This window comes from Uloborus diversus, chromosome 6 (genome assembly GCF_026930045.1).
Source record: "Uloborus diversus isolate 005 chromosome 6, Udiv.v.3.1, whole genome shotgun sequence".
Lineage (NCBI taxonomy): Eukaryota > Metazoa > Arthropoda > Arachnida > Araneae > Uloboridae > Uloborus > Uloborus diversus.
In genome coordinates this window covers 31,350,418-31,370,598 of record NC_072736.1, presented here as the reverse complement: position 1 = coordinate 31,370,598, position 20,181 = coordinate 31,350,418, and the positions used below count along the sequence as shown (strand labels likewise).

The following is a 20,181-nucleotide window of genomic DNA, read 5'->3' as shown; positions in this document are numbered from 1 at the left end:
AAAGCTTCTTCGAAAATACGAAGTGCTGGTTAAAATATTAATTTATATCTAAAATTTTCATCTATTTTTAGTGATTAAGGACATTTAGTTTAGCTATTGTCCATAAAAAGTCTGTTGAACAAGTAAAATATTTCATTTTTTTACTGTGTTTTTAAATTCAGAATGGCAACGTAAATGGTTTTTGCATCGTGGTTTTCGCAAAATTTCGTGGATGGTACGTGGTGTAGAGTGGTTTGTGTCGTGAAGTCGTAAATTGTTAAATTACTAATGTAATCTATAATAAAAGGTATTTATTTTTTAGATTTTATTTTGATAAGCTGCTGAAAAATTGCTTTTATTACGTGGGGTGATTAATAGTTGTAAAACTTCATTGTGCGTATCGTTTAACCCTATCCGCCATTTACAGTAGCTCCCTTATTCATGATTTAATTTACCTCCTACTGAGAGTATTAACAATTTTACCCATTATACTCTTTTGTAAAATGTGCTAATTTATTTCCTACAATTTCGTTATATTGACAGGAAAACTCGATCAAATATTTTGTATTGGCTGCTCGTCACATATTGATTGATAATTGAAAGCAAGTGTCTTTCTCTTTTCGATGATTTTTTTATTTGATGCTTTATTAACTAAAGCTAATACGTTCATTAGTCAAAGGAAAAGTAGCATGGTTTTGAAAGTTGGTTAAATACATATAAAGCCGCCTTGGATTCACATAAAGAAAGCTTTCATCGTTAAGATGTAAAAAAAGATTAATGACGACAAAATATGTAGAAAAGTACGCTAATTAAAAACTAAGTGTCATTTCTTTTTTTTCTGTATTATCTGTTATTTTTGGAGCGTCCAATATGCCTAGTGGTATAATACGGGGAAGTTGTGAATGCATGTTTCGGAGTTGCAAGAAGTCCCTTGATCAGAATAATCTTTATTTTGGGATAATGAAAGTGCTTATTAATGTGATCACTAATAAGGTTTTGCGCATTTTTGTATTAAAATAATAAAAATGCATAAACTTTGGTAGCAGTCTTTCCGACTAAAAGTGTAGTTTTTAAAACAGTAGAGTTGTAAACTTCATTTATTTTCTTATTCATCCAGGATTATTAAAGTAACTCTTTTTGCTTTTAGTGAAAATGCAGATTTTTGTAAAAACATTGACTGGGAAGACTATAACACTTGAGGTAAGTTTAAATAAATTTTCTGTAAGTTCTTATTTCTTTCAGTACTATTGAACTATACGTGTAAAAGTAACGAAGGAAATGCTTAACTAATGTATCAAAAGTTTGGGTATTCTGTTCAATCTAAAAATATCTTTAAAATTGAAAACAGTGCAGGAGTGTGCGAACAAAGCCCTGACAAGCTAACTTCTTCCTCCATAATCTGGACTTGAGCAGACAACAACCCTGTAGAATCAGGGGTCTGTCCAGGATTTTTCACAGGGTCCGTTTTTTGTGAAAAATCAAATAATTTTGTGAAAAATGAATTAATTTTGTGAAAAATCAAAAAATTTCGCAAAAAAAAATTTTTTTTTTTTTGTTATAACGAAATTTTAGAATTTAGAGATGGCACAAACTGCATCAATTAAACTTAAAGTTGACTGTTTTCCTCTTCTACGTCGAGAAAATCATTCTGGGTTTTTTTCCTGATATTTGGTGGGGGGGGGGGGGGGCATCGCTCTTTCAAGTATCAATATTTATCTACCATTCTACATTTCAATATTTATCTACCATTCTACATTATGTTAAATTATACTACATATATTTCTGTACAGTACTTAAAATAATTGTAACAAAAATATAGCTAAATAAAATAAAATTCAGAATAGGGTTCAGCATTCAACTCTTAAAAAGCACAGAATTTCGTTTAAAACTTATAAATTCCGTGATTTTAACAAAAATAAAAAGATATTTCATTTGTTTACCTCTTAACAAAGCGTAATAGTCATTAAGAATTCGAAAAATCGGATTCCCATAGCGGATGCAAAGAGATCGCAATTCTCAAAGTGAAGGCATCAAAAGTATAAACGGCTTGTAAAAGAAATATTTTTGATAAAATTTTTTTTAAATTGCATTTTAGAGTCCTATGATAAACATATCATTAATATCTGTGGACACAGTTGACCCATAAAATAAAATAAACCATCTATTTAGCATTTTAATTTTTGACTCATAACAAAAAATGGAATTTTGCTTTAAAAACTTGAAATGAGAGTTCTAACAGAAATAGACTTTTCATTTATTTGAATCCTAATAAAGCGAAGTTAGCTTGAAAAAAGAACAAAATATGATTCTCATATCGGATGTTAAAAGATTGCATTTTTCATAATGTAGACATCTAAAGAAAAAAAACGGTAACTAAAAGAGTTTATTTAAAGTTAATCATCCTTGTTAGCATTGAAAAATCAAAACCCATATAATTTTCTCCCAAAATAACAATTAAACATCGCACCGCACCGTAAAAACGCAAATATTGACAAGCCGCAAATATTGACAAGCCGACAAAATGATGAGAATATTTTCTAATCAAGTCATTATAAAGGTTCAACGCCAGACGCTAAGTGGTGATAATTTTGAAGTTGGTAACACTATCTGAAGCGATCATATTTTTTCCGTACCCTTACTATCCCTTTGCAGTTCTAAGTTCATTTCGTAGATATTATTATTGTTTATTAAATCATGAGTGGAGAAAAGTGCTTACCAATGACTTTTCAGAAAAGTTTACAAAAACACCGCTGCTAATTAGCTGTGATAAAACAAACAACCATTATATTTAGTAAATTACCGCCCATTAGCCAGGGCTAGAGCAGAAATACACTAAATACACCGCCAGCTCAGTCATTTCCAGCCGAGGACTGCAGTTTCGTGCTTATTAGCACTCATCAGCCCGGCATAGGAAAGTGACTGAGCTGGAGATGGAAAACCTCTTATGGAAGCCAAGAGGGCCAAACAAACTGGTAGCCAATGTAGAATTAGCGCAGACCAGCCAAGTGACCGAAACAATGGTTAGGTTCAACTCGAAAATTGATGGCAAGGCATGGTATATTCAGTAAATTACCGCCCATTAGCCAGGGCTAGAGCAGAAATACATGAAATACACCGCCAGCTCAGTCATTTCCAGCCGAGGACTGCAGTTTCGTGCTTATTAGCACTCATCAGCCCGGCATAGGAAAGTGACTGGTTGTAATTCTTGGTTTCTAATCTAGTTGTAAAGAAAATGAATTCCATTCTGCTCCGTATTAACTTGTAGGAATTTGGGGGGGGGGGGGGGGGAATTTAAAGCTAATGCACCTTTATGTCGTACTGTGTTTAAAAATTGGGGTCCTTTTTAAGCATCCTGCATTTTATAGTGTCAGTAAGGTTTGATACTTTTCTGTCTTGGCTTATTGAGAGAATATTGCTCTTTTGCCAGGGTTTAAGCTGGGTTCAAAAGTTCTTTAGCATCAAAGCTAAAATTGAGTGAAAAATGTTAGCAAAATGCTAAAATGTTACACATTTTCATATATTTATATATGCCTCAGTGTGTTTCATCTCCAGTTGAAAATAAAATTCATATTTTATCTGTGACATCTTTGAAGAAATAAGTACAGCAGCTATTTTTTTAAAACATAAAATAAAAAAAGAAAACACACGACTAGTGTTTAGAACATTGCAGTAACCCCCTCCTCTGCAGTTATTGGGGACGGGGACATAATGCTGGATAAGACTCTAATAGTTATTGAACTTAATAGTAGTTTAAACATGGTAGCTAAGATTTTAAAAAGATTTAGTTGATTATCGCCATGCATGCTTCCTCTCTAAGATCATTCATTTCTTTAAAAAAAAAAATTTTTTTTTTTTTTTTTTTTGAGCAAAAAAGCGAAAATGCCTTGCTTTATTTTCGTAATTCAGATAGTGTTTTCGCACTATGCGAAATATGCGACCGTAGCTGAAACCCTGTCTTTTGCTATTAACTCTTACGTACGAAAAATTTGGCTTGTTGAGTTTTGGATAGAACTTCATATTATTAAAATTGATTAAAGGTTTTTATGTTAGGGGGGCCATAATTTCAAACATATGAAATGATGAGCACGAATCCATTCTCTGAAAGCATTCGTTTCTTGACTTCCTGCTAGTAGCAACCAGAATGGATTGATAAGAGTGCCACAGGGTTTTCCTGTTGTTCTTTGTCAATTTTATTTTGGGGGAGGATAAGAAATTGAATGCTGTGATTGATAAAAAGGCTCTGATCATTTTCAAAACCAGCCGATAAAATTTATGATTTTTAATGTTTATTATTATTAATCGTATGCATAAAGTACATAAGCTACTTCTCAGTATTGTTAGATTGGCCTAAAATTTTTTCTGATTTTTTATTTCATAAAAAGCAACCATTGACTTTTTACACTTCAAAAATAAGATCTGCCCTACTGTATTTACAGTATTATAGTTTGTCTCTGCCGTTCGATTATTGATTTTGTGTATCATAACTACTTGAGATGTTGGTTTATGCAAGTTTTTATTCAATAAATTGATTCCAATTTAGCTGAATTATACAGGGTTCGTACGGGTCATGGAAATCCTGGAAAGTCATGGAAAAAAAATAAGCAAATTTCAGACCTGGAAAAGTCATGGAAAATTGAAATTTTCATTGAAAGTCATGGAAATTTATTTCAAGTCATGGAAAAATGTCCAGGACAAAGAGAAAGAAACAGTAGCTAAAAGAGCATTAGAAATCTTGAGTGATTTAACAGTATAGCACATAAAAGCTATTAAAAGTGGAAAATTGAGTGATTCAAAAATCTAATCTGAATTTTGAAATCTCATTGCATTCATTTTTGTCGCAGATGCTTGCCTTTTTTTGCGATGAGATTTTACTGCTTGGACATCATTTATTTTGAGTTTTCTGTTATTTTCAACATTTGTTATGTTTCATATTCTGTAGTAGCAAAATTTCACATTCTTAGTTTTGCCATGCCCACTCAAAAAAGGCAATTCAATTGCATCCGAGTTCGATTCCATCACTCATAAGGACTTTATTATTAAATTTATCAGAGTTTGTCTTAAGTTGTGGAATGTTTTAGAAAATAAATATCTTTAGTCAGGCGATAGAATACAGAAAAAAGGGAAATCTAATACTTTAAAACAGTAGTGCCCAACATACAGCCTACAGAACTTATCTATGCGAACCACTGCTACGTTCAATGTCAGGAATCAAACGTGTTCTGCAATTTCTGAACCTATTAATTTATATGCATTTTGTAAATTTGTAAACAAAACAAGTATACTTTTGAGTCAGAAGATTGATTTGTTACTGAATGGTTTTTACAAAAAAGATCTGGTTTAGAAACATAAAAACTAAACTATGTGGCTTTACTTTAAAGAACCAAATACTGTCAAGTTACGTGGATGATTAAAGGCACTGTTGACTCTAAAAGGCAACTTTTGAAGCAAATTTATTGAAACTTAGTGATGACTCATTCAACCTTTGTCCCATTCAATATCATTCTGCCTGTTTTTTAAAAAATATTAGACATTTAAGCATCATCATATTCGTTTCACTGCATTTTTACTTTATTTAAATTTATATGATGAAGACAAATAAGAATAGTTTAGTTTTTTAGGTGTGCACTTATATTTTTTCCATTACAAGAAGTAAGTGCTTCAATGAGTCTGTGGCATTCATGTAGACGTTTTGCTAATGCTCATTACCAAAAAAATTAGCAAGTTTGAGGATAAATAGCGCTATTATTTTTGTGTAACGAGGTCATGAAAATTTTCATTGAAGTCATGAAAAAGTCTTGGAAAAGTCATGGATTTTTTTCATCCAAATAGAGTATGAACCCTGATTATATTTCAGCAATTTTGTAGGAAATGCTGAAATATACTTAAAGAATGGTTTAAACCAGTATGAGGGATGTTTACAAGGGTCTAAAGAGAACTGCATGTTTATCCAGACTCTAAACATACTCTTTCACAAGATGAAATTTCAATTTAAGCAAAGTACCTATCCCTTGCATAAATCAGGACTCCACTGTAATATGAAGCAATAGAATTGCAAATGTAAGTTCGCCATGCCCAACATATACTTGAACTGAGAAGAAATAAACAGACATGATGCTATATGTCTGAAAGGCGAAGGAGTGGAAAAAATAGCACTGATCAGATAAGCGAAATGTTCCCAAGAAGAATTGCAAATTCAATGAGTAATTGTTGACGCCAAACCGCAACAGTCTTTAGTTTTCTTTCGATATCAATTCTTGAATTTACTATAGAGCCCGCGAAGCATGTTCATGTGACCCACTGTTTTGCTTAATGTTAAAAAAGGGATTCTGGAATCACTTAAAGCAACTGTGATGTCATCCTAAACAATCCAGCATCAATTCTGCACATGTCACTGAACTTCTGGTTTTTCTTACTTATATTCTAGACAATATTTCAAAATATCTGAACCTGCAACTTTTTTTTTTTTGCGGGATGCGTGTAAAAGGTTTGGCAACAGGTCAAATAGGCACCACTAAGTGATCAGTGCTAAATGCTAGAAAAACCTAAACCAGGATTGATATGATGAGCACAAATCCATTCTCTGAAAGCATTTATTTCTTGTCTTCTTGCTATTAATACATCAGTATTATAGCAACCAGAATGTGATGATAAGAAAGCTACAGGGTTTTCCTGTTGTTTTCGATTTCATTTTCATTTTGGGGGATAGATGAGGAATGATGTTATGATTGATGAAAAGGCTCTGATCAAAGAGCTGGTTCCGGAACTTCTCAAAACTGCTAAGTCAGCCTAAAAATTCAGCAGCAACTCTCGACACATCACTGGACTACTGGTTCAAGCGATCTGAAATTGTTTCTGGAGAAGATAGATTTCTCATTGATAAAAATCCTTTAAGTAATACCTTTTTTTTTTGCATGCTCACAGGTTAAAAATGGTTAGGCAATAGGCACTACTTTTATGAATGATATCAAGTAATCATTGCTATACTTTGTTTCACTTTAAGTTGGCACTGAAGGGAAAGCTAGGCAAGCCAAATTGCAGCTGTTGTCAAGGAAACGAGGTTACTCTGCGTAGGGCGCGTGCCAGTCAGCAGCGGAACTTGCCAAATTTGGCGAGGGGAAAAAAGTAACTTAAAATATCAAGAACGGAATAACTATCCTTGAATTTTTCAAAGAAATTAGATTTGTCTCAAACGTGAACATGCCATGGTAATAATGGGTACCAAAGGAATCAAAAAGAACCGCGTTTCTTTCAGAAGTATAACAAGAAAAACTATCGGGCATCTTCATTTTTCTACTGCAGATTAAAGTTCATCAACAAGCCTTTAGCGAAAAAAGAAATATAAATTTTCAATCCTTGCCTGCAATTTTATTGTTAAGAACTGGATCTTTTACCCTTCCTCTGGGCATTCCATATGTGCGTCCTCTTATCCATATCTTATCTATAGCTTCTTTACAACTTGTGCTTTCAGAAAAAATGGCTAAATTAAACTGAAATTGCCATTTCAAAATAAAACTTAGCTTTCAAGACAAAATTGATCGCATATTTGAAATAATCTGCAACCTTTGTTATTCCCCCCCCCCCCCCCAATCCTGTTTTGAATAACTTCGCTTTAATTTTTCACGTGCCCTCGACTTGCTCTCTGGAGCTGAGAAATGCATCCTAAGTTCGTTTAAATCTTTGGAACAAAAAAGGAACTCTCAATGTTTATAGATTATTTTCCTTCATCCCGCTGATTTAAAAATCCAAATGTGCCAATGCCAACCATTACTTTTGAATTTGGAAAAACTGCCATTGTGTCTTTATATATATATATATATATATATATCAAAAAAGGACCTTTGTGCAGAAAAGTAAAAGAAAATAACGTTAAATCATTCAAATTTAGGGAACTACCGACACCTGTTTTGAGATTTCAAGGAGACCCTTTTTTATCAAAAAGAAAAAGATAGTGCTCACTTTTCTGCATTAAAACTGGGTGTTCCTTGAAACCCCAAATCACGTCTCTGCAATTCTCGGGAAATTTGTGCAACTCAACGTTTTATTATCTAAAATAATATACTTCAACCCTGTGTGGACGGTTTCCTTTTATACACTAGTTAAAGACTAACTTTTACTCATTTTAAATGCATTTTTGTCTGCAGAAACATTTAATCAGAAAGTGAAGTATAACTTAATTTTTGACAATTTTTTGAGGATAAGGGCAGGGGTATATGAATGAATTTTTGTCCGTTTTTAGAAATTTGGTGAGAAAAAAAAATGCAAATTAAGTAGTTTTTCCACAATTCATGTAATTTTTCAAAGGAAAAAATGGCTACAAACAACTTTAAGTGATATTTATCATTTTTATAAATTTGAGAGTAGAAATAAAAGCTTTTAACGAAGTAAAGACTGCATTCCTATCTTATTCCAATGTTTCAGACATCGAACACAATGAAACAAACGCACCATTCAATAAGGCATCCGCCAACACTCGACTCAGTAGCCACACTGCACACTCGATATCTAATCAGCGAGAGGCGCAAGTACAGTGACGCAAAGAGGCGAGAGGCAAACATTATCCTTCCTCCGATCCGATGGACAATAACACTCCGATGCTAACGCACGTGCACGCACCTCAATCTGCTTGGAGTGTTCCGGGGATAAAACAACTTTCAGTGATTGCTAGTCTGGGAGTTTTGTGAAAAGTTAAGTTTTTAGGGGTCGGAATTTTGTGAAGGGTCCGGTTTTAGGGGTCCAAATTTTGTGAACGGATCTCATTTTTATCTAGATTGACTTCTGAAGAGAGATTTTTTTTTCTCTGTATATTTTAGAGAATTTTCTGTACGCCAAATTCGAATTTTGTTCGCCGATTTTATCGTATTTGGCGTATTGGCGAATGCTTAAAAGGGCAGTTCTCAAAAGGTGGGAACAAAAAAGTTAACTTTGAGCAATTTCAAAAATTTTCGAATTTGACATAAATTTTGATTTTATTCTATAGTATGCATACCTAGAACACAATATATGAACATGAAAAGACAGCAGGTATTTGTAAAAATTGTTAATTAGCAAATTAAATCAGCAATCTGTAGGTAACAGATTTTGGACATTGTTTTCCTGTAGGTAACGGATTTTGGACATCATCATAACGTAAGTTTCACCATTTTTGACAATTGTTAATCTGATTTTTAACTTTTCCAATGAAAATTTTATTTACTACTTTTTAAATTTTGCAATTTAATAATAAAGAGGATATTAATGAAATACTTGAATGGCTATACATGCTGCTCCTTACATTCAATAAAGTTTTGGAATGATTTTGAAGAAATTGATGCAAGGTTAAAAAAAAGCTTCAAATTAAAAATAATACAATTGTAAAAAGTGACATCAGTTTTAATAATGAATATTTTTTCCAATGTCATAAAAATTAAAATGATGTCTAAAAAAATTATTGAAGAAAGAAATTCGTATTTCTATTTGGAGATCGTTAAATTATGTTTCCAAAAGAAAGAAGAGAAAAAGAATTCTAAAATAATAAAAGCGGAAAAAAAAAAAAAATGCTAGCGCAGGTGATAAAGTCGCCAAAACTGGTACAGCTGAGGATAAACTACATTTGTCAAATTGGAATTCCCCTCTGGTAACCTTTAGCTTATCGTATACTGTGTTGTCGCCAACGGAGGTTTGCTTGGCGATTTTAGCGCAAAATGGCTTTCGGTTCGATCATAAGCAGCCATGTTTCTACTGTAATTTATGTATTGTTCAATGTGTAACATATTAATTATGCAGAATACCAATGGATTAAAGAAGATAACATTATAATAACGTTTTTTATTGAGGTTAGAAGACAGTAGATCATCAAAAATTATGAATAAATGGACAGAATTATCGGCGTCAAGATCGTAACGCCATTTGGACATCTCACATGTACGTTTTAAAAAAATTACTTTTCTTCTAAGATACTGCATAAAAGCTTATGAAAACACTTTTAAACAATTAAAAATTGATTCCGAGGCTCGATAAACACCTTTAAAATGAAAACATCATATACTTAGTTCTCAAAAAATAGCATTGTAAAGATCGTAAATTTTGGACATGCATCAAATTTCAAACTTACTATTTTCTAGAATCGTTTACAAAGTGAATAATCTGTCTTTACTTCTGTTATTTGTGTAAAATATTAACAAAAAATTATTCAGTGTAAGATTCATACCTTTAAATTTTTTTTGAAACGTATGGAAATAATTTTAAAAATTTTTTCTTTAATGGTACATTTGCTCAGTTAACGTTTTGGTATGTCCAAAATTGCGCCTTTTAGCAAAGAAAATATTTTTTAAGGGCATTTAAAGAGCATTTTTTCCATAATTTATGTCAATTCTTGTCTCTATACAGCATTATAATTTAACTCAAAAATTTTTGAGTTAATTAAAATAAAAGTTATTTGGTGTTGAAGCTTCAAAGTTGAGGTGTGTGTTTGCTCCCACCTTTTGAGAACTGCCCAAAACTAGAAAGACGGCGTTTTGCGTATACCTAGAAAGACGAGCAGCGGTCACTTTGGAAGCCATACTTAAAATAATAGAAATTTTCTCCTTTTGGGATTTTTAGCCATAGAAAAGATTTGTTTCATAATATCAAAGTTTAATTTAACAATTTAATCCTAATATAGTCTGCAAATAAGTCTCAGATAGCTTTTTTTTATTTTACGTTCGATCAAGTGAAATACACATGCTTTACACAATTGGCATTGAGAAAGAGGAAATTTGTACAAAAAAGAGGAAATTTTCTTAGCATGTAATAACTAACAAGTACTATAATCAACCATGCATGTGTTTGATTTAAAAAATATCTTAATATCGCAAGATACCGTACATTACTATCTTTTACAGTATTTCGAAATACTTATGTTATCACGTCACCTGTGTATTAGTCATTAACAGTTTTTTGTTTGGAAGTTAGAACAAATGCTCGTAGTTTTAGTTCCGCATAATTTAATTTCACACTATTTTAATCTTTTTCCTGAGGTACTTACTTATTTATATGCAGCAAAATTGATCAGTGGGGATGACTTGGCAGAAATTGAAGAAATAAGAGTTCTGTTTTTGAAATTTTCTCCTTTTTTTCGGCGTCGGACCCTTTTCACTCTTTCTTTCACTACTTTTTAAATTTTGAGCATCAGTTTTTATTAGCGAGGTTTCTTCTCATTCTAACTCAGAAGAACAATCCTTTTCTGCAAATCTAGGCTCCGAAGAATATTCGCAATAATCTCATGAAAGCAAACTATTCTCATCGCTAGAAATATATTTCTCTTCAGATAAGTCAGACTGTTCATTCAAACCATAATCTGTTTTAGATATAAATCTGCAACAGTTTCAGGAGTTAATGTTCCTATAAGTTTTGCTTGTCAACGGTTCATCTCGACATCATGAAGATAATTATGTGACTGAGCACTTCATTATCACCGAAGAAAATAAACGTCAATGCTTCAAGCAAAGCACATGTTTTGGTGCACAAAACAATTCCAGCAAACATTTTTGTAATTTACCTGTTTATATTTCCTTTTTTTTAGACCCAAAGTAATTTCACGTGTCCAGTCACATGCTTTTCAAATTTACCTTTCCCAACTTTGCCCCCTGTGCAGATAGCAGAAAATTAAAACCATGCAACCAGCAGGTGTTTCGCATTTTCCTAACAGTTCAAAGAATTAAACCTGACCAACAGGTACTACTCAAGCTCAAAAGAACATTACTCACCCTGACAACTAACAATAGTCCATAGTACACACAACTGATAAGCGAAAAAAGAAGAAAACGGATGCATAAAGAAAGGTTCACTTAGCGGTCAAAATGACCGTAGTCAGTCTTTCTAGGTATAAAAATTTATAGCGACTATAATAATAATCCTAAAAGGAAAAAAATTACTGTTGTAAAATCTTAATAAATAGTTAGGAAAAGTCAATGAAGGAAAAAGAGTTTGAAAATTAAACACAGCAAATATGAGCATTTGAAAATCGTTTGCGGTCAAAATGACCGCTTCCGTCTTTCTAGTGTTAACACGGTCCCTGGAAACAATTAGCTACTACTGCATTCCGGAGCTTAGAGAAAATATTAATTTTAAATTTTTCAAAAAAGAATTTGATTTTAAGCTCAAGTTATTTATAAAAAAAGGTAAAAATAATCGAAAATGCATCAAGGTTTGTGCAAATGTTATGGCTTTCAATTTTGCGTGACTGTCAAAGTATGATTAACCCCCAAAACTTAATTTATTAAATATTTTACTTACCTTGGCGTAGTTAATGTAGCCTACTTTGTAGGTATACTTTGCGAATGAGTAAATTTATTTCAAATAACAAAAAAAGGCAGGAGTTCTAAACCTGGAGGGGGGGGGGGGCGAAATAATTTCCTGGGAGTGTGTGTGTTTCAAATTTTAAATGAAAAAGTAAAACTTATTCATCCAGCAGTTCATTGGTGTTAATTTGTAATATATATGTATCTACATACTTGAGAGCATTAATTTTTTTTTCCTACATAAACTTTTCGAACGATCCAAAACAAAAAACTTGCCGTAGCAAGGATTTGTAATGTACCCTTTCACACAACAAGTATTCATAACATTCAAACAAAATTCGGGTTTCTTTCATTTTTTCACAATTTTCTTGAAGATAGAGCTCATTATGTAAAAAACGAAAGCTATTTAAAACTACCGAAGTAATAAATCTCAAATTCAAAGAAAAAAAAATCCCTGTGTATTTGTAATTGCAGCTAGTAAATAATTGAAAGCTGATATTTTCATTTCATTTTTTTGTTTCTTACTCACGACAACTGTTTTTAAAAATGTATTCAATTGCTTGGAAATAGCGATGGAAAGTATAAATGAAAACAGACCATGCGGAAATGCTTTGACTATAATGTGGAGAGCTCATTTAAGAATTATAATGACAATCGGATGTTTTTCCTTGGGCGATGCGAAGTGGGGAGAAAAGAGTTCTGGGGGTTTGCCAGTCCACAGGGAGCCCGCCAAAGTTAACCTTGAAAACTCAAGTCTTCTCACAAATTAAATATATGTAACACATAACTTCAACTATATGTCTCAACCACATACATTCTCTATTTTTCTCACATCATTTATCAATTTGCACCCTTTTAAACCTTTAAATTTACGAGAACCATTTCTCACTGCAGAGTAGCACATCTTGTACCTTTCCCTTCAATGTCAACTTAGATTGGAACAGACTATAAATGCCAGAAAAACCTAAGCCAGGATTGATATGATGAGCACAAATCCATTCTCTGAAAGCATTTATTTCTTGTCTTCCTGCACCAGAATGTGATGATAAGAAGCCTACAGGGTTTTCCTGTTGTTTTCGAGTTCATTTTCATTTTGGGGGATGAATGAGGAATGATGTTATGATTGATGAAAAGGCTCTGATCAAAAATATGTTTTAAAATCATTTATTAATTCATTTTTTCTGAAGCTTAATGAAACTAGTGTCATACACAGGGTTCCCACCGGTCATTGAAAGCAAATGATTTCAGTGATCTGTTATAAAAGGCACAATGCTTAGTTTTTGAAAAATAATTAGTTCACTTCATTTACATCATTTTATTATGTAAACTCAATCTCGTCTACTTGCATCTTGCTATTTCCAATAATTGCATATTAATTCTATTGACATAACATAGAATCCTTCACTAATTCTTTTGACAAGAACTGCATATTCTTAGCAAATTCTGAATAACACAATTGATAACTGTCCCTCTGTTGAAACAACATATAGTAGCCCAAAAATTGCTGGTTACGACACACACGTGTTTCGGGATACAAAAGCTTTGTGGGATGTCTTTTAATCTTAAAGCTCGTTTATTTTGCACTGAAAAAGGGGTCCTTGTAATAATGAAACAAATCCATGCAGTAATCTGAGATTTTTGTGCAATTATACGTTATTGCTTATTTTTGCTTTCCATGGGCAATGGCATTTATTCAACTTTATGTAATGTGTGTTTCAATTTTTATTACAGGTTGAACCAAGTGATACTATCGATAATGTAAAAGCAAAAATCCAAGATAAGGAAGGTAGGTTTGTTAGATTAGTATTTCACTACCTCCATGGCACTAGAACTATATCTTATATATTATAATTAAAAAATGGTATCTATTTGTATGTATCTATGTCATTGCTAATCTTGATGAAGGATAGAAAATTGAGCATCAAGTCAGGTTTTGATATATTCGTAATATTCAGACATGTTTAGGCAGTTTTATATCAACAGCTATAAGGAGGTAGATAGTCATTAAACATAAATTCTGAAGTATGTTTCTATAGTGGGGAGGGAAGCATACTGGCACTTTGCCATAACATAACTTTCTTCTATTTCAAGGTTATATTTTTCTCATCTCTGCAAAACATGGGCCTCATTTTGTATGGATTCTGTTTAAAGCAGATGTAGTTAGATGAGTGCAAGTTTTAAGAATTGAATTTATTAATTAAATGGTAGAGTGGAGAAGCACCAGGGCCAATGCTAGTTTGGTCGTTTCCCTTCCCCGTGCCCCTAGGGTGGTGTACACCAGATGTATTTTAGAAATATAATAATGCTCCCATCACGAAACTTCACCTTATTTTTTCATATAAATGCTCCATACTAAACGTGTTCCTCTAGGATTTACTTGTGTGCTAATTTAATTAGAACCATTTAAATATTAAAGGTTTCTTAAACTAATTTATGGTTCACAACATACAAGTTACTCGCGATAAAGATCCTAATATGTCTCTTTACTTAGTCCCGCTATATATCATTGGCATAGATAAGTATAAAAATCCAACGAAGGCAATGCGAGTGAATTAATTTCATGTTTGCCCCCAGACAACCCTTGATTCAAAATTTTCATTATAGTTACTATAAATATTGCTGTTGTAAGGCAACAAAATTAGTAACAGTGGGTTTTATATTTAAACATTTTAATTTTTCAGTGTTAAGTTGTACCTTAAGATTAAGCAAATCATTTACTGAAATCCTGAAGTCTCTAAGTGATCTAGTTGCTGAGATATAAGCAAAAGCATTCATAAGCTAGCATTTTTCTGTGATAATCAGCCCAAGTATAATAAAAATGCCTCATAAAAAAAAATATTCTTCCAAATTCATTGTTCATCTCCAAAGCATATTTGGTTTCTTATCATGAATTAGTACAAAAGTGATTCTCAATTCTACAATCGTAAAAGTTTCTTTTATCCTCCACTTTTTTTATTTACTTGTAGGCATTCCACCTGATCAACAAAGATTAATCTTCGCTGGAAAGCAATTAGAGGATGGTCGTACGCTTTCCGATTACAACATTCAAAAGGAATCAACTCTACATTTGGTATTACGTCTGAGAGGTGGGGCTAAGAAACGCAAGAAGAAGAATTATACTACTCCAAAAAAGAACAAACATAAGAAAAAGAAAGTCAAGCTTACAGTTTTGAAATTTTATAAGGTATTTTTGTAATTTAATACACTTAAGTATAGAAAACATGGTCCTGTAACTCTACCCTTTGGAGTAAAGATTTAATAATTATATTTTGATGTATACATTCCTTTTGTATTCCCCAAGATATGCTTAAAACTGTTCAGCTGCAAGATGTTTTTCATGATGAGCTTTGGAGTTACCGTTTGATACTCATGAAAATAAGCAAATTTCTGAAAAAACATTTCTAAATACGATGATATTTATGTTATTTTTAAAAATATATGCTTAAATTTTCGGAAGGGATAAATTACATTAAGATGAAATTTGGAGTTACCGTTTGATCTGTATGAAAAGAAATTGTTTCTGACATCTTTTGTATATACAGGGGTCTGTCCAGGATTTTTCACAGGGTCCGTTTTTTGTGAAAAATCAAATTTTTTGTAAAAAATGAATTAATTTTGTGAAAAATCAAATTATTTCGCAAAAAAAAATTGTTAAAACGAAATTTTAGAATTTAGAGATGGCACAAACTGCAACAATTAAACTTAAAGTGAAGTGTTTTCCTCTATGTCGAGAATATCATTCTGGAGTGTTTTTTATATCGTTCTGGACATTTAGTATGGGGGGGGGGGGCATCACTTTCTCAAGTATCAACATTTATCTACCATTCTACATTATGTTAAATTATACTAGAAACATTTCTGTACAGTATTTAAAATATTTGTAACAGAAAAATAAATAAATAAAATAAAATTCAGACAAGGGTTCAGCATTTTTTTAACTTTTTGACCCAAGAGACAAGACTCTTAAAAAGCACAGAATTTCGTTTAAAACTTATAAATTCCGTGATTTTAACAAAAATAAAAAGATATTTTAATTGTTTACCTCTTAACAAAGCGTAATAAACATCAAAAATTCGAAAAATCGGATTCCATAGCGGATGCCAAGAGATTGCAATTCTCAAAAGTATAAAAAAATGGCTTGTAAAAGAAATATTTTTGATAAAATTATTTTAAAATTGCATTTTAGAGTCCTATGATAAACATTTCCTTAATATCTGTGGACACAGTTGAAGCAAAAAAAAAAAATTAAACCATCTATATCTATCCTCATAAAAGAAAATTGAATTTTGCTTTAAAAACTTGAAATGAGAGTTCTAACAAAAATAAAAAGACTTATTTGCATCCTAATAAAGCGAAGTTAGCTTGAAAAAAGAACAAAATATGATTCTCATATCGGATTGCATTTTTCAAAATGTAGACATCTAAAGAAAAAAAAAAAAACGGTAATTAAAAGTTTATTTAAAGTTAATCATCCTTGTTAGCATCGAAAAATCAAAACCCATATAATTTTCTCCCAAAATAACAATTAAACATCGCACCGCACCGTAAAAACGCAAATATTGACAAGCCGACAAAATGATGAGAATATTTTCTAATCAAGTCAATATAAAGGTTCAACGCCAGACCCTAAGTGGTGATAGTTTTGAAGTTGGTAACCCTATCTGAAGCGATCATATTTTTTCCTCACCCTTACTATCCCTTTGCAGTTCTAAGTTCATTTCGCAGATATATATTATTGTTTATTAAATCATGAGAAAAGTGCTTACCAATGCCCTCTCAGAAAAGTTTACAACAACACCGCTGCTAATTAACTGTGATAAAACAAACAACCATTATATTTTTTTGGCAGTAGCAATTATTTATCGCTGGCAGGAGCATTGCAAGAGTGCCATTTTTTTTTTTTTTTTTCAAAATTAGACGATTTTGTATAAGCTGATCCCTCTAATTTGACTTCAGAAAAGGTTCCAAAAATTATCGGATTATACACAGAAATATGCGTTATTTTGCTTTCACATTTGCTCTTTCAATAAACAATTTGTGAATGATCCGATCTTGTTTATCAGAATTTTATGAAGGGTCCGTTTTGGTTGATCGGGATTTTGTGAAAGTTCCGTTCTGGTTGATTGGGATTTTGTGAAGGGTCTGTTAACGGACCCAAATATCCTCTGGCCAGACCCCTGATATAGCAAAGTGATGGCTTGGCTAGATAATGTAGATCCACATGCCATGCATGGACACATTTGCTGCAAGCATATATTTTGTTGAAAATTTATTAAACAATGGTTAGCTTTAAAATCTGTAGATAAATTTAATGAAATTATCTCTTTATTTTTCATGGATACATGATTAAAAGCACAGGAAGCATTGCATTACTGGAAGTTTTACAAGTACTTGCAGATAGTTTTGAGTTGTGTGTGCAGATACTTTATATTTTTTTCTTTCTTTGGTTCGGCATCAATTTTATGCCAAACATTATCTAGACTGGTCGATTAAAAATGTTCTTTATGATGTAATTTGGAGTTACCGTTTGATACTCATGAAAATAAGCACATTTCTGAAAGAGCATTTCTGAATACAATGATCTCCGTTATTTTTTAAAATATATATTTTAATTTTCTAAAGGGGTAAATTAATTAAGGATAATTTTTCTGATGAAATTTGGAGTTACCGTTTGATCTGCATTACATCTTTTTGTATGTATGAAAGTGATGTTTTTCATCAATTTTATGCCAAAGATTATCCAGACTGTTCAACTAAAAATGTTCTTTATGATGTAACTTTGGAGTTACCGTTTGATACTCATGAAAATAATCAAATTTCTGAAAGAACATTTTGAAATACAATGAAATTTTTGTTATTTGAAAGAATTAATTTTTTTACGAAGGAGTAAAATGCTTTAAGATGATATTTATGATGAAATTTGGAGTTACTGTTTGATCTTCATGAAAAAAAAAGTTCCTGACAAAGCTTTTTGTAAATAATGAAGTGATGTTAGGCTTGTGACCTCGTCTTAATCGATAAGGCCAAGAACATCTCCTTTAATAAAACCCAGGAGGTGACTGGTTTTCGGATTCATCTATTGATTTTCAGCTAGATTTTTGAAGGGTGGGAAATAAATGTTAGTATCTTTATTCACTGCTTTGTGCATCTATTACAAAAATATTGATTTTATGCCAAAGATTGTCAAGAGTATTTGACTATAAATGTTCTTTATGATGTAATTTGGAGTTACCGTTTGATTGTAATGAAAAAGTGATATTAATTCTGAAAGGACGTTTTGGCAGGCCTGACCTTAATTTTTTTTAGTAGTCAAATGTGACTTGAAATGTTTGCTAAGGTGGAAACTCTGAGAATGTACCAAATTGTGCTTGACAAGAACAATGTTTTCAGCTAAAAAACTATACTATTTATATAAATGTTCTATGTTGCCTCTTAAGTTTTAGAATTATGTGAACACATAGAATTCTTCAGTTACTGATGAACTTTGGAGTTACCGTTTGATACTCGTGAAAATAAAGAAAATTCTGAAACTTTTCCAAAATAAAATATTTGTTTGTTCTTATCTGAAAGAATATATTAAGTATAAATTTTCTGTACTAAGTAATTTGCATTCTTGCTTTAAAATTATCTTCATGATGAGATTTGGTGTTACCGTTTGATCTTCATAGAAAAGAAACTTAAGATTCTGAAAGAACTTTGAACATATGTTAGACTTGTTTTGTACTTTGATGCTAAAATTTGCTTAGAATGAATGCATTCAGCTAAAACTGTTCTTTATGATGTGGTTTGGAGTTACCGTTTGATTTTAATGAAAATAAACTACATTCTGAAAGAACTTTCGGCAGGTTTTGACCTTAGGTAGAAAAGATTTTAATATTTAAACAAGTGACTTGATATCTATGCTGAAGTAGTTGCAGATGTAAGAAACGTTTCTTGCCGAACTCAGACAGAACAATGTTTTCAACTATAGCTCTCATCTCATTATAGTTTTATAATTCCATGAACTATAGTTGCAGTTCTGCAGTTTACTCGAGATAAATTGAATTTAAATGCCAGTAAACAATTCTACTTAAGAAATTTCATGTGTTGTACCTGTTGTGAAAAATATTTTGCTTAATCCATATTTTCTTGCACTAATTTTTTGCCAGAATTTGAAATTTTAGTTGTTTTAATTAGAGAATTCCATGAATCAACACATATATCACACTGGGTTAAACTTTTGAATCAATGTTACATTAATTGTTTTTTGCTTATAAAAGTAGCTCAACTTGTAGGATTATGCTTTAATTTGATTTTTTAAAAATGTGTGCAAAGCATAGAACAGATGATTGCAACTTTATTTTCCCAAATTACTTGAATATTCCAAGGTGCAATTTTTTCTGAAAAAGTTGCACCTCGTAGGTCATGGAACCAGCCATGGTTATCAGCAGAATTTAAGGATTTCAAAACTATTAATGCAACAGATACTCTGCTTGAAAAGCACTTGTCTGTTCCCAAGTGGCGATTGTGCTCCGAAAGGAACGCAAATGCTTCGAAACAATTGGGATTCCTGAATAATTTTATCACAAAAATAAGTATCATACATGAGCTTTTTATGCTAATTGAACATGAACTAATTTAGAATTAGTTATTAAAATGTTCCCGTTTGGTGTCTCTTCTGTTTAGGTTGATGAGAATGGAAAAATTACTAGGCTGCGTCGAGAGTGCCCAAGTGACGAATGTGGTGCTGGTGTCTTCATGGCTTCCCATTTTGATCGTCAATATTGTGGGAAGTGCTGTCTTACTTTTGTGTACAATAAACCTGAAGAAAAGTAGATGAAACTTTCAATAAAATGATTTAAACTTACTTGCCTGGTCTTAATTTAAAATGGTGCCTAACACAGTAATTCAAGTGTTGCAAATTTGACTTTGTAATGACTGCTCTTAGAGTTGTATTTTCATTAGA

At 31.9% G+C, this 20,181-nt stretch overlaps 1 protein-coding gene across 1 annotated transcript; it reads left to right on the top strand.

Moving 5' to 3' along the window:
- Positions 1-172: 172 nt before the first annotated feature.
- Positions 173-20,082, top strand: LOC129225167 (ubiquitin-40S ribosomal protein S27a). The gene is made up of 5 exons (XM_054859732.1): positions 173-286; positions 1,127-1,179; positions 13,968-14,022; positions 15,203-15,420; positions 19,902-20,082. The coding sequence occupies exons 2-5, from the start codon at positions 1,132-1,134 to the stop codon at positions 20,049-20,051; spliced, it is 471 nt and encodes a 156-aa protein (XP_054715707.1). The 5' UTR covers positions 173-286; positions 1,127-1,131; the 3' UTR covers positions 20,052-20,082.
- Positions 20,083-20,181: the final 99 nt, after the last annotated feature.

Excerpts from the sequence above, each read along its gene's own strand:
- LOC129225167 (XM_054859732.1), top strand. The coding sequence starts at position 1,132 with ATGCAGATTTTTGTAAAAACATTGACTGGGAAGACTATAACACTTGAG. Across the intron at positions 1,180-13,967 it reads GGAAGACTATAACACTTGAG|GTTGAACCAAGTGATACTAT; the intron begins GTAAGTTTAAAT and ends TTTTTATTACAG. Across the intron at positions 14,023-15,202 it reads AAAAATCCAAGATAAGGAAG|GCATTCCACCTGATCAACAA; the intron begins GTAGGTTTGTTA and ends ATTTACTTGTAG.